The 16,089-nt window shown below is 43.1% G+C and overlaps 1 protein-coding gene across 1 annotated transcript in view; it reads right to left on the bottom strand.

Annotated features, from left to right (window-relative positions):
* The window catches only part of GINS2 (GINS complex subunit 2), a 180,705-nt gene that overhangs the window by 99,650 nt on the left and 64,966 nt on the right, over positions 1-16,089 (bottom strand). Inside the window, exon 3 of the mRNA XM_044081757.1 lies at positions 9,420-9,519. Within this exon, the coding sequence (XP_043937692.1) occupies positions 9,420-9,519 (100 nt within the window). The remainder of the gene's footprint in view (positions 1-9,419; positions 9,520-16,089) is intronic.

Below are 16,089 nucleotides of genomic sequence, written 5' to 3' on the forward strand. Positions count from 1 at the left end.
CAGGGAGAAGGAGCCAAGAAGACAAGCTTCCGGACCACTGGCTCTTTCTGACCTGAAGGCAGTCCACCCGAGGCAGACGGGAGCTGAAATGTCCAATGCCCAGGCTCCAAGGGGGAAAGACTGCTCCGACAACTTCAGATTCGACTAACACCACAGACCTGACGACTCTTCGGCTTCGAGAGTTATCTGGCTAGGACATGCGTGGAGCCAGTGCATTCAAAGAATGTATTGGAGCCAAACAGAGATGTCCTGGAAGACTCGGCTAAAAGGGCTCCAAAACTATGGGTCGGACAGGAGAAGGAGACAAGATGGTCGGTGTAGTATTCGCAAAGGCCTCCTGATCATAAGGGATAGGAGCTAGGAGAACTCGCATCTGAATATGTGCCGAGATAAACTCCCCATCATCCTATCTACATCAGCTCCCATCAGGCTCCTGGAAGAATGAGAGGATGAGGCTACTGATGGGGACCTGGAATGTCTGCGTCTCTCCAAAAAAGGGGATGGCACTCTGGGAGGTACAGGATCTAAAGATGATGCATACCTTGTTTGGGGTAAGCGTTTCAGATAAAGTTATGAACTCACCATAACGTTCCATCCAAGTAGTTGTACTTCATTTGTCTTTAACCTATGTGAATACGGATCCGTATCGCATCCGAGCCAGCAAAGATTACTAGCATCAGCTCCGAGCTCCAGACTCCTCCCCCTTACCCATAGTACATCTCCACTGCCTTCCATCCCCAGATCAAGTTTGCAGAACTTATACTAAGAACCAGACCTAATAACATACTTGTGACCTATACAAAGCCCGTACGCAGAACATGCGCCAAGGTCCGGGGGAGGGAGGGAGGGACGGCTGAAGACAAATGAAGTACAACTACTCAAATTGAACGTTATAGTGCGTACACAACTTCTTTATCTGAAGTAGTTTACTTCATTTGGTGTTCAACCTGTGGGACAGAGTCCCCAGCTACTAAACTCCTAGGAGGCCTTCATGGAAGGATATTCCGGAGCACAGTGGAGCCAAAGGATGCTTTCCTTCTAGATGTTGAATCCAATTTGTAATGGGAAATAAACGTATGAGATGAGGACCAAGTAGCTGCAGAGCAAATGTCATCCAAAGACACCCTAGGCCAGAAAGCTGCAGATGTAGCCATGCACCTAGTGGAATCAGCTTTAACCTGACCTGGAGGAGACATGCCTTTGTCCTTACAGACCTGCAGGATGCATGAAGAAATCCATCTAGCTATAGTGACCTTGGAAATAGGTTTGCCCACAAAAGGGTCTATAGAACAAAACAATTGATCAGATTTACGAAAATTGTTTGTCCTGTGTAAATAGAATCGTAACTGTCTATGAACATCCAACATGTGTAGTTTGTATTCCATCCTGTTGGTAAAATTGGGAAAGAACACAGGCAAATTTATAGTCTTACTGATATTGACTGGTGACGCCACCTTAGGAAGAAAAGATGGGTTGGGTTCGATGAGAAAATCTATCTTTATGAAAAATCATGTACGGAAATTTTATGGACAAGGCTTGTAACTCCAAAACCCTTCTAGAAGAGGTAATAGCCACCAGAAAAGCTGTTTTCCATGATAGACATTTTAGATCTGCAGTTGCGGCAGGCTCAAAAGGTGGAGCGACCAGAGCTTGGAGAACCATAGTAAGGTCCCACGGGGGGGGGGGGGCAGGATCTTTGACGGGGGGCATAGCAAAAAAGTGCCTTTAATAAAGGCTTTACACAGTCTAGAAGATGCCAAGGATGCAGAATTCTCACCCACATGAAAATGAGAAATGGCAGCCAACTGAACTTTGACAGTAGAAGAACAAGCTCCATGCTGGAAAACATCAGCTAGAAAATCAAGAATGGTGGAAATAGGAGCCGTAAAAGGATCCAAACTCCTCTGAGAGGCCCAGAAAGAAAAACGTTTCCATTTGCTGCAATAAACCTTTCTGGTAGAAGACTTATGAGCAGCTACCAAAATAGTCTTAACTGAGGAGGAAAGTTCGGGAGTCCTAGCAATCATGTGAACTGGAGCAGTCAAACCGTGAGCTTCAGGCTGTCCAGACTTGGATGAGGCACCCCCGATGGGTGTGAAATCAGGTCCTGAATGGGATCTAGGATCCAAGGTGGAGTCAGAAGGTGAGACCAAAGGAAGGCAAACCATACCTGGCAAGGCCAGAATGGGGCAATGAGGATCACCTTGCTCCCCAGTCGACAAGCTTTCTGCAGAAACCTTAGGATGAGAGCAACTGGCAGGTAAGCATACAAAAGACCGGAAGGCCAAGCATGAACTAGAGCGTCTCTGGGGGACTCCCCCGACAGGGAGTTCAGAGCGAAAAACCTGCTGCATTTTGCGTTGGAAGGAGATACGATGATATTGCAGCAAGGTTGACCCCACTCGCTGAAGATCTGCTCCGCTACCGATAGAGTCAGAGACCACTCGTAAGGCATCAGAATGGTCCGACTTAGCCTGTCCGCAAGAATGTTGGACCATCCCGGAATGTGAATTGCGATGAGAAAACGACCGGTGGAGATCGCCCATTCCCACACTCTCATGGCCTCACGACAAAGGGGATAAGATCTGGTCCCTCCCTGTTTGTTGATATACCACACTACTGACATGTTGTCTGATTGAATGGCAATTATCCCCAGAGGATGAAAGGCATGAAGGGCCTACAACACTAGAAGGACCGCCCGCATCTCTAGGGCACTGATATTCAAGCTGATTTCTATGGGAGACCACAGGCCTTGAACTGTCCAGCTCGAACAATGCCCCCTCAACTGAGTTGGGAGACATCCGTGGTCACTGGTTTGGGCCGGGGCTGGAACAAAGGAACGTCTCTCCAAAATGTCCGGAGAGCTCATCCACCATATGAGGGACGACCGACACACTTGACTCAGGTAGATAGGATAGGTTAGTGGTAAATACAACAGGGACCACTGACCCGCTAGAGTCCACTGAAAATCCCACATGTGTAGCAGAGCACATGGAAGGAAAGTTATGGTCGCCGCCATAGAGCCTAGGGCCCTCAACACTGATTCCGCTGTCGGGAGGTGAGAACGGTAAATTAGGGAGCCATGCATCCTGACGTTTTGAACACTCTCTGAGGTCAAGAACACCTTGCACTGTTGTGCGTCTATCCTGGCACCAATATAGATTATCACCTGTACAGGCTCTAGTAGAGAGACTTAGCTGTGTCGATTGTGATACCCAAACTCAGGGCAAGTTTCAGAAAGTAATCCCTGGTTTGGAAAAGTAGACGCCTGGTGGGAACAGTGAGGAGCCAATTGTCCAAGTATGGATATACCTGAATCCCCTGAAGCCTCAGGTGAGCCGCTACAACCGCCATCACTTTGGTAAACACCCGGGGGGCTGTGGTGAAACCAAAGGGTAGGGCTCAAAATTGATGATGATTGGCCCCTACCTGGAAGCAGAGGAACCTCCTGGAGCTTCTGTGCATTTTTATGCGATAGTAAGCATCCTGGAGAGCTAACAAGCACACCCAGTCGCTCCCTTGCAGGTATGGCATGATGGACTGTAGTGTGACCATCCGGAACTTTTCTTTGGCAACTGACAGGTTCAAGGTAGAGAGGTCCAGGATGGGCCTTACGTCCCCCGTTTTCTTTGGCACCAAAAAGAACCTAGAGTAGAAGCCCGATCTGGACTGATCTGGGGGGGACGGTTTTGATGGCTTGGTTTCCTAGCAGCTTGGAAATTTCCTGTACTGCTGCCTCTCTTTGTGTGGGCGGAACATTTGGGAGGTGTTTGGGAGTTATGGGGGAACCCACAAAGGGGATAGAATATCTTCTGGATATGATTTGAAGCACCCAGCGGTCCCTTGTTATTGACTCCCATGCCACTGGGTGCAAGGACAATCATCCCCTGACTGCCTCCAGAGTAGAGCAGCTGGGCAACTTCTCAGGTTTGCTGCCCAGGTCTGTCAGAGTATGGTTCTCGAGACCCGAAGTTTCGCGGACCCCCTCGGCCTCTGGGCCGGCGTCCATTCTGTCCCACTCTGCCTCTAGGGGAAGAAGAGCCCTGAGTGTCCCAGGAATACTGAGACTTCCAGAACCACATTTTCTATTGCCCTCTCTGGTTCTGGGAAAAAGGACCTTTGAGGGTTACAGAAGTGGATCCTGATGGCAGACAGCGTCTTCCCATCCTTCTCACTCTGGACTAGTGTCTCCTTGACGGTCTTACCGAAAAGAGTCAAGCCGTCATAAGGGGCATTGGCAAAGGACGCCTTAAAAGGTTTGGTGAATTGGCACAACCTGAGCCAGGCGTTGCGCCTCATGGACATGCCAGACCCAGCTACCCTAGCCGCTTCTTCTGTAGCATGGGAGAGGAGTCACATGGACATATTTGATACTGCTCTCAGAGTGGCCATTTTCGCAGAGAACAAAGCCTTGTCCTCCTGGGACATGGACTTGGGTGGAGACTCCTCCAGCTCCTTCACTGGGTCGCGTTGGAGTCTCTTGACATGGGCCAAGTAGTTCAGCGCCCTTATTGAAAAGGTAGCTGAAGCATACACCTTCTCCTAGGTGGTCCATCATCCATGACTCTTGGTCAGGAGGGTGGACCGAAGAACTTTCCTGAGATAGTTCCTTCTCCGTGGCTGCTGCTCCCACCATGGTGTCCACTGGGGAGCCCTTGTTCCAGGAAGGCCTGTCAATAGGGGGACTCGGAACCTTATCACGGCGCTTGGGCATCGGCTCCATGGTATTTGGTTCCTTCCATGCCCGCGAGGTGATCAAATCCACTAAAAGATCTGCGGGAGGGGACACCCAAGACATAGACAGGCCTGTGCCGAAAGCCTCCAGAAACACAGACTCATCAAAGGAGTGCTTGGGAGCAGACCAAACCTACCCGCTGGCGCAGGATCTCCATGATGTCTCCAAAGGAAACATCGTCGGGAGGTGATCTTGGGGAGCCCTCCCTATCACCAAAATCTGTGTCCTCGGTTAGAGACTCAGGGGAGTCTAAGTGCCTCCTCTTGCACGTATGCTTGCGAGGCACATCTCCCGTGGGGCTCTCCAGGCAGCGCTCACAAGCCGTCTGTTCCTCTGGGGGAACCATATGGGGCTCTTTGGGCACAGGCTGTCCCTCTGGTAAGACAATGGGGACCGAAGACAGAACCGAGGGGGTCTGGGCAGAGTCCGAGGGGGCAGTCAGGGGCCTCAATCCAATAGAGAGGACCTGTTCTACTACACTGAACGCAGAAGGAGAGTGGACCTCCTGGGAAGATAATAAGGAGGCCAGTCTCCCTGGATCCGATGCAAAAATCGGAGCCGGACCCAAAGTGGACGGAGCTCCGAGGGAGGGAACCTGGCCCGACAATGGAGCTGATGGAAAAGGTTCCACTCTCTCGGATCCGGCACCCAGGCTCTGGCTCCGAGAGCGGCTCAGATCTGAACTGGTCGGATCTGACATGCTCCAGGCAGCAGTCGGCGTCGAGGACACAAGGACCATCGGCACCAACCCCCTGACCTAGGCCAACTTCAGATCAGAGAACTCCAAAGCTGAAGGTCGGATCGGGAAAGGAGAAATGGGCTGAAAAAATGGAAGCGAGTTCCCCCCTCCTGAGGGAGGGGGGGGGCTTGGCAAGACTCCCATCTGGATCTGTGTACAGATAAAGCACCTCATCATCTTATCCAGATCCATGTCCGATAAAGAATGGGTCGACTGAGATGAGGCTACGGACTCCGACCTGGCCGGTTGGGGAACAGAGGCCCGGGAGACTAAACGTGCCTCCTCCGGCTCCGGGGAGAACCTCAGAGACCGGATCCGAGGGGAGTCACAAATCCGTGCAGACTTGCTCAGGGACGAGAGGTTCTGGGACCTCTTCCGCTTTTCCTTCATCTTCAACTCTCTCTCCCACTCTCTACCTCTCCTCTGCTCCACTACCACAGGCTTAGATGCAGGAGTTTGAGTCCCAGCCTGGGATGGAGTGGAAGCCAGAGGGAGAGGCAGTCACAGCAGCCACTGTGACTGAAGCCAAAGAAGAGGAAGGAGGTTCAGTGGCAGGCAGAAGACTTTTGAGGGCCAACTTGGCCTTTCTATCCTTCAAAGCTCGGGGATTGAACCCCGCACAAATGGAGCACTCCACATTAAGGTGGGCCACATCTAAGCACAACACACACACACACACACACACACACACACACACACACACACACACACACACACACACAGTGTGGCCATCTGCTGGGGAGAGCTTATGGCCACACTCTGTGCAGCGCTTAAAGATAAGCTTTTCAGCCATACTATCAAGCAAGAAGCCTTAAAAAAAGAAAGAAAGAGACAGACCAAAAACTTTCTTTCTTTAGACTAATAACACCCACCCACTCACCACACTAGACTGACTGAGGAGGGGGGGGGGGCACCACAGAGAAACTACTCTAAACTAACTACAACTACAAACCTACACTCGACGCCAAAGCGATGGGAGGGAGAAAGGGTACCTATACTAACCTGAAATGGCTAAAAGTAGCAGAAAATTTAGAAAAACTTACAATCAGAATCATCCTGATAGCTGGAGGTCTAGAGACACGATGTTTTACAAACTGCAGTAAACGAGATCTGGGGATGGAAGGAAGTGGAGGTGTATTATGGGTAAGGGGGGTCTGGAGCTCAGAGCTGATGCTAGTAATCTTTGCCGGCTCGGATCTGATACGGATCCGTATTTCCACAGGTTGAAGACCAAATGAAGTAAGCTACTTCAGAAATGATGCTACTGGATCTGAAGAAGCAGATTGGACATCCAAAGCCAGATGATACAAAAATTTAGACTTCAGATCTGACTTTGATACTTTTCGAATGGGCTCCAATGTCATATCTTTGGATGGAGTAGAAGATTCAGATGGATCCAACGGCCTTTTCCTGTGCTGCTTCTCATCATGTTTAGGGTGTTGAGCCCTGGAGAGAGTGACTCTGAGAAGGTCGTAGGGAGTAGACCTTTCAGAATTAACTTATACTTGCGATCTGCAATGGCCAGAGGGTTAAATGACTTGCAGATGTCACAGTCAATTTTTTAAATGATCAGAACCTAAACAATATACACACAAATTGTGCAAATCAGACAAAAGTTTGTGCCCACACAGTTTACATTTTTTAAAACCTCAAAGCTTTTCAGCTACTGTAACACTGTAAATCTACCTATATATAAAAAAGAAACAGTGTAAATGATTTAGTCCACATAAAAATCACTTTTAACTAGCAGATCTAGGAAACTCTCTCTGATGAACTCCACGTAACAGGGATAAAGACACCTTGTTGAAGTTTCCAGCAGTTTATTCAGTTAAGCAGGTAGATGGACGAGTGTTCTTGTTCTAATGTTCATCAGAATAAGAACATTCACCCCATCTATCTACTTACGGAATCATCATCATCATCCCCCCTTTTTCCCTCCATTTTTCTACATGGGGTTGGGGTATCGTGTTAACTGTTGCCAACTCTCTCGATTCAGTGCCACACTCCTGCCTTCTTCAACACTCATGCCCGACTGTTGCAGATCTTCGTTCACACAATACATCCACCTCTTTGCCTGACGTTATCGTTTCCTCTTACCTTCTTCCTGTCTGTCCCAAATCTTCTTCACTAGATTGTCTTCTGCTTTTCTACACGTGCCCAAACCACTGTAATCCGTTCTCTTTGATATTTTTTGCAATTGGAGCTACTTTGGCTTCTGCTCTTAGTTGCAGGGGAAGAGGACTGGTGTGGTCATATGTACTATATCATCTGTAGATACATGGTTTTCATGTACGACCCTTTGGGGAGGGGGAGGAGGGCTTATTTTTCATGTATGCTCCATGCAACGAAGTGCTATTGCTAAACAATAGATAAGACTGAATACTAGTTTTATCCCATCATTTACCATTTTCTATGAATCACGTAGGGATTTGGTGCATTGTACCACGTCTAACAATGGTGCACAATGTTTATGAATAGCTCTCTAAGTCTGCCTTTGTAGAGAAGCCACTTGCATACAGAAATGTTGTCTCCTTGGTATGTAGGATGCTGATTTTTCCCTGCATGAAATGTAATGGCTGGACTCATTACTCTCCATGAGGACTGCCTGGAAAGCTCACTATGCAGAAGTGTAGGAATTTACATCTATTTAGGAGCAGATGTCTGTTCACAACCAGGTCAAGAACAGGTGTAGAAAGAAATACATCTGCCAACCAGCAATTGTGAAGTTACGGTTCCCAGAATAATCCACTTAAAAAGGAATCTGCCTAACAAGACAAAAAGTTCTAAAGGAGATGCTGTTATCCATATACATCTGCTGTACTCATTTTCAGATTATCTGCCAACTTTTAGAAAAGACTAAAAACTGTATGCACTGTTTTATTCTCACTTGTTAATTAAACGGTAGCAAATGGCAGAGGTGTACCACTAAAGCCCCACTGACAATTGCCAAACAATTTAGTCATAGTATGCTTTGTTCCACAATTTTGAAGTTAATCATACGGGCATTCATACCCAATCCATTTTAGATTACGGGTAGCACCTTCAGTCCACTGTCTTTTCAGTTACACTTCTGTTAGGGAACAGTGAAAGTAACAGTTATGAAGTCTGTCGCAGCTAATTAAAGGAAGTCTTGCTACCACCACAGTCTGAAATACCAAATATTTCTCAGTGTCTGAACACCGCAGTCCATCATTGATCTGCAATCTCATGCCATTTGATATAGTATAAAAACACAAATAATTTTACTGTACAGAATGATATTACTGGTAATGTTATAAACACTGTGACCTTTGCAGTCCGAGTCATCTCAACTTGATACATGTGGAATATATATTTTTTCTCCAATTCACCATGGTTTCATACTGAAATAATTTTGAAAGAACTACTCGTGGCTCATGTGGATGAAAGTGATAACTATTATGCATTCCCTTGGCAAATGATCTGCAACTGCTAAAATGACATGCATGTCACTAAACAAGGAGTGATCAGAAAGAAGACAAGATTTCCCAGCACTTGAAAAGATACATAAAATATCAGTAACAAAAGAAAATGCAGTTCAATTAAATTCCAACCAGGTAATTCACGTCAGCAGTAAAGGCATACAATACAACATGGGCTTTTCAACCCAAGAAATTAATTACAAGTCAGAGTAGCAAAGGCTAGACATGAACATAGTGGTTGTCAACCACAGAGCCAAGAGGAGAGCCCAGAGTAAAGGAATGGAAAGATATATATATATATATATATATATATATATATATATATATATATATATATATATATATATATATATAAATTGTTTCTAAAACTGAACATGCTCTGATTATCTGACCCTATGTGGAAAGTAATAAATGTGAAACGAAATTTGAAAAGGCAATAAACAACAACAAACTGAGTATACAATGTGTAGTACAATCATTCTTCTAGGGTACAAGTCCTACTCACTGGTTTAGCAGTAACTTCGTCAGTTCCATATAGTATGGATTAGGCATTGGGGTAAAGGTTTCTTCTTTTCTCTCCTGTTCCCGGATTTGCTCTAGTTTTTCTGGAACACAAAATCTTAAGAATGTCAGCACACAGAAGCATTCTGATTGAAAATGCAAGCAAACACAAGTAACACAAATGCATCAGCAAGATGCTGGCAAATTCTGTAGCAGGCTAGAGAAAATTTGTTTTCAAAAAGGTTCTACTGTTTCTCTGAGGAAAAAACATACCAAGAAAATTAAATGTTTTAATCATTCAGCATAAAAAGATTTCCACAGCCTCTGTCAGCTAAACATCAGTCAAATAATACACGCAACAGTAATGCTGTGGAGTCACAGTTCAGTTACTTGAAATTATTTCCAAAGGTCAACGTCTATCACATACTGAAAGTGCATGGTTAAAAGGTGGAAATCAAACTGTAGATTAAAACGCAATAAAATGTGTCACAGAATGTTCTAATGCATATACCACTGACAATAATTAACAGGTGTCCAGATTCAACAGGGTATGGCAAATAAACACTGTTGTACAATAATCACCACCAATCACACCCAAATATGCTTCACACTGAACAGCAGAGTTCAGAATATCTGCTTTCCAGGAATTCACTTAACCCACTCTCAGGCCAGTGCCTTTCTGTGCTATATTATCAGTAAATGCATCTTGGCTAACACTGTTTGCATCTGTGCACATACACACAGTTTTCTAGAGGCTAAATGCCCTTTTCAGAGTTACTATTACTTCCTACTTTTACAACACTAAAATGAGTCTGCCATACTACTAACTTATGGCAAGGCAGCTATAGGCAAGCAGTTTCTTTCTTCAAAAGGCTGATGTCAATAGTTATTATTCACTAGCTTTGTGCAATTACCCCTGCATCCATCAATAAGCAGACAGTCACAAGCTTCTGAGTCAGAATAATGCAGTTCTGTACTTAAATGAAATTAGGAAATAATCTGAAAAAAAATACACCTGCCCACAATGTTTTTCCATGACAGGCTACAAATACCATTTTCAGTGTTACTTCTCCTTTTGCTTTTACAGTAAGACAATTAGCCAACTACAGTATTAAACTGTGTTATAGCTAAGTAGTTTCTAGAAAGGATGTCAAAGAGTTATTATTCACTAGTTTTGTACAACCACCCTTCCACAAATCAATAAACAGTTCAGATACAAGTTTTTGAGATAGAATAATGCAATTCATAAAGGCATTAGAAACACAGTTTGAAAAATAATGCACAAACCAATGTAGCTCTGCACAGTAAAGCCCATTGTCTTGCAATTTTAACAGACTAATGGCATTAAATAAAAGGTTACAAATGGCAGAAGAAAAACATAAGAGCTAACCGATTTTACCACTTCTACAAGCTGAAAAAAACTAATCCATCTCTCTCTGATTTTTAATACTACTCAGCAGTTAGAAAAGGCAAGCAGTCAAAATGTACAGACATAAGATTATGAAGGCTAGTTTAAAGTCCACCACATACTTTAAAAGGGTACACAGACTGGCTGAAAATAACCACAGAGATAATTTTCAAAGAATGATTCACTCTCCTTGTAGAACTCCTTCCGAGCAATCCTATTTAGACACCCCCTTCTGTATTAGGTAAAGACGTCCTAACCTTTCACTTCCTGTTGGGTTAGAATGTTAAATGCAAACAACATCCCCCAAAACAGAATTGCATGGATAACCAGAAAATTCTACTCCACATAATGCAGAACATAAGTTTTTGACAGGAAGTAGCAATCTAAGAAACAAAAACTCTGCTTATGCATGTGAGAACTCCAAGCATTATCTGAGATGCTTATTGTTTAGGCTAGATACCATGTGCAACACACTTTAAGGGACTGTGATATTTAACTATTATGACGCTTTTGCCATACAGATAGAGCTGAAGCTTTTGAAGAGCTCAAACTTTATTCATATATTCTTTCAGGAGAACTGCACAATTCCTCTTCACAGAAGTCCATGACTGAGATTTATTTATGTTATTTATTCACATTTGTTTACCAGAGCAGTGCAGTAATCAATATCAACCAATTTCAGGCTCAACTTAGGTGAAATACAAAACATTTCACAAACAAAAAATACAGAAAAGTAAGCAGTAACACAATAGTTCAAACTAATTACACAGAAAATAATGTGTGTGTATATATATATATATATATATATATATATATGCACACACACACACACACACACACACACACACACACACACACACACACACACACACACACACACACACACTCCAGTGAATAAGCATAGTGCAAAGTACAACATATACAATAGTTTCTAAAGTGGGTCAGTCTTCAGTGAATCTTGAGAGAGCAGAAAATACTTGGGAAAGGATATAGGTTAGGTGATATGGGCGCTGAAGCGGGAGCATTTGGCTTGGATGAAGAAGTGCTTTTTGAGTTATATTTTGAATTTTAAATAAGTGCTGATTTCCTTAATGTTGATAGTGAGAGCTTGCCAAAGAGTAGGTGCTTGAGAGGAGAAAGCATGTGCAGTGGTGTGTAGTTTGGTTTTTGGGGTAATGAGAGTTGGTGTGGCTTGTGAGTACTGCCTCAGGTTGTACGATTAGTGAAGTCTAGCTGCAAGGGAAGCAAATGTCTGGCGTTGGAGAAGTATGTAAAGTTCAGATCCAAAAAGTAGGTAAGAGCTTTATTTTATGGATAGCCATTGGGCTTTTTCTATGGTGATACAGTGATACTCATGAGGGTCGAGTTTGTAATGAATCAGCAGATGCTGTGGGAGATAGTCTGCAGTGTGGAAATGTTTTTCTTGAAGGCAGAAGGAAAAAAAATGTGAGCCCATATTCAAGTTGCAAAAGGAGAATTCCAATGTTGATGGCTGATCTGGATATTTAGGATATAAAAGAGGAGATATTTTTGGCCTAGAAGACGAGGGAGTTTATTTTGTCTCTCACTTTGTCTATACATTACAGAATACTACTCAGCCTTTGAAGAGGCCTGGCTCTAAGTACAGCCTTAGACTGCTGTTTGAAGCATCCACCTGCATAGACACCCATGAGTAATTTGAAGGAATGCTAATTCACCTCTGGCACAGCTTTGTGATGCAGGAAGAAACACCACCACCAAGAGAACATGTAGATGATGAGCAGACTACACAAAGGAATACCAGATGAGAAGCAAATTGAAGATCCAAGCAACAAATTCTTCCTTCTTTTAAATGCAGATTTTAGCTAGTTTTTTTTCCAAATGCACTACATCACTATGACTCCTTAGCCCATGGCAGCATTTTGTTGCATCTTTTTAAGCTGATCTGTATTTAGAAATGAAAGTTAAGAGATGAAACAGATTTGATCAGTCTGATCTACTTAATAACACAGTGTTACATGTTAGCAAATGTACAGGCCACATACAAAGGATGCTGTCACTGCACTTCATTTCACTGATGTATTAAAGGTTGCACTATTAGTTATTCTATCCAGAGTTGTGCAGAATCGGTATCATTTATTATATTCCTACTGGCAAGAAGGTACTGGTAAATGACATACAATCCTTCAATTCTGAGCTACAGCAAAGTTCTGGCTCATTTAACAACTGGATCAAATGGAGTAAATTTGCTGTAGATGAAATGAATACCAAGTGATTTATATTTCACAATCTAACTATATCTCACAGCAAATGACTAACAATCCAAAAGTTGTATAGGGCTACTGAGATGTAAAATCTTGAGAGTGCTTGGCAGTGGCAGCTGGTGACTTCAAATTAAAGGGGGCTGCAGGAGACAGCTGAATGGGTGGAGCCAACTAGAAAGGGGTGGAGCAAAACTACAACAACTGGAACTTTAATTAAATATGCTACCCTCGGTGCCAAACCGTCATTACGAGAGCCCAATCAAGACAAAATGAAGTGTAGAAGAAAAAAATATTTCACTGCATTGGCTACATGACAGCTTACTTAATATCTAGATGGAAATGCAAAGGTTATGAGGCATGAAAAAATAAATTACTTTTTAAATACATTACTGGAATGCCAGTCAAAGTCAAGTATTAAAAAAAACAAGCAGCACTCAACTCAAACCACTTCTCCTTGCACTGCAGTTCTCATTATAATTTATATTCAGCTTTATAAAATTACCAAGTAACATGCTGAAAGTAGCAATCTCTGTGATACCCCCACTTATAAAAATGTTTCTTATCCAAAAAAAGACATGCTGCCTGACAACAACTATCTACTGGTTTCATGGGGAAGACAAGATCAAAGTAAAAAATGAACAGCAAACAAGAAACAAGCTCAAGATCTTCTTCTTCTTTCGGCTTTTCCCGGTTAGGGGTCGCCACAGCGGATCATCTGTCTGCTCACGATTGGCAGTGGAGTTTTACGGTGTCGAGCTGCCAGCCTGGCGCCCAACCTTCCACAGAAAACATACACACTCACACCTAGGGCCAATTTAGAGTGTCCAATCCACCTACTGCATGTCTTTGGGATGTGGGAGGAAACGGGAGCACCCGAAGGAAACCCACGCGACCACAGGGAGGACATGCAGACTCTGCACAAAAGGCACCCCAGCTGAGAATCGAACCGGAGAACCTCTTGCTGTGAGGCGACAACGCTAACCGCTGCACCACCGTGGCCACCCAAGAAACAAACTCAAGATAAATTGCTTAAAAGATCACTGCACAAATTATGGACCACACATGACAGACTGGCAATTTAGTTTACTGGTAAAGCCTGCAAAGATGACTGCAAGTCTCCAACAAATGTAATGAGCTTCTGAAAATACTGCAATCCTGTCCTTTATTACAAATACTGTCATATGCATTTCAATACCTAAGGCTTGTACGTTATCTAGTTATGCAAATATTCTCTGCACGGCAACAACAACAAAAAGGCTTTCAATGTTGGTAATTATTTAACAGTATGCTTATTAAAGGTTACTTGCATCTTACAATCTCCGACAAGCTTACCTGATTGTCATTAAAGCATTGCTACTTAAACAGAGAGCAACAGGGCACTGCAACAGCATGCATTTTCTGAATAAGAAGCATAAATCAACAGTATAAAAATATGACAGAAAACCAGAACATTCTGCAAAATCAAGGACAGATGAAAAGCCACTGTCATACTTGTGCCTACCCTGGATGGGGGAATACTCTGCACATTTACACTACATAACTGCTCCTTGCCTTTCTTGGACACATCCAGAGTCACTACATGGGGGAGTGGGGTGCAACAAGTATATCACAATTTGAAATGTCTCTGGCTGATGGTGATGGCACTGACACTCATACCTCTCAACCTCAGAGCAAGAAGGAAGTGGGACACAGGCCCAAAAGTAAGGACAATTTTTAAATATTGCTCTTATAAACTTAGAAAGATAATAGAATAGTAGTAGGTCTTGCATTAGTATAAATTTTCTGAACAGTATGAAATCTGAAACTCAAATGTCTGCCATTATGTTCTAACTTCAATCTTTAATGATTTGCCACTAATTTACCAGAAAACCACAATTTTATGAAAAATGGGGCAAAAATGTGATACAAAAATATAAAATTGCCACACAATACAACTGTGAACATGTCAAAGAAGGGACACCTTTTTAATATTAGTACTGTTAACTTGGGCAGCTGACAAAATAAGAGACTCTACATGCATTTTTGAAATAAAAGTAATCTATAATTCTGATCATTACAGTTATTTATAATTGTAAACCATCCACGTTTTTTTCCAAAATTGCCATTTTGCGGAGGGATTATTAGGGGAAGAGCAACATTTTGAGCCAAAATTGGGGACAGTTGAGAGGTTTGGATATTCCTAACTCTATAAAGCGATTTTTTTGCATGTACCTCTCAAACTCTTAATAAAGAAAATCTGGACAAGGCCAAATATATTGGGGGAACATACAAACAGTACTAAAAATTGCTCTTGTATAAACTTAAGACAGTTGATAGAATAACAGGTCTTGCTTTAGCATGCATTTTTCTGAAGGTTATGACATCTGAAACTCAATGTCTCTCATGATTTAGCGACTTCATTCCTAAATGATTTGCCAGAAAACTCCAAATTTTATGAGGAACAAACCAAAAATCTACTCATTCTGCAAAACTCTGGACAGTTGAGAGGTATAGTTCAGCTGGGGCGGTCTTTGAGTTTGCTGCCCTCCTCCCCCTCACAAAATCATGGTCAAATGGAGTCTTCCCCCCTGCAGCCATTCCAATGTCCCATTCCTAGGTTATTTCGCCCCATTTACCATAAAGACTGTAATGTGCATATACTGCTTTACTTCTGCGATGATTTGGATTTCATTTTAAAGTTTTATTTTGCATTTTACAGCACAAACACTAATAGATATCTGCTAAACAAAGCAATGCAGTCCCACAATGAAAACGGACTTAATATTAAATGTTCTCTGCCCTTGAAACAGCATTGAAACCCACATTCAAAGAAAATACATTTTGCCAGTGGCAGATGAAGATCAACTTGGGTCTGTTTTCAAATCATAGGCGCCTTGCACATGAAACATACACATGCACTTTGATACACCTTCCTGATTGTATTACATTATATTCCTTGTACAATACAGTACAGTTGTTAGAAGGCATTTTACATTTATTGTTCTGAACATTTTTCCAGTAAATAATGAAACAAAATGCATGCA

This window comes from Protopterus annectens, chromosome 8.part1, assembly GCF_019279795.1.
Source record: "Protopterus annectens isolate FY-2018-M chromosome 8.part1, PAN1.0, whole genome shotgun sequence".
In the NCBI taxonomy this organism is placed as follows: Eukaryota; Metazoa; Chordata; order Ceratodontiformes; family Protopteridae; genus Protopterus; species Protopterus annectens.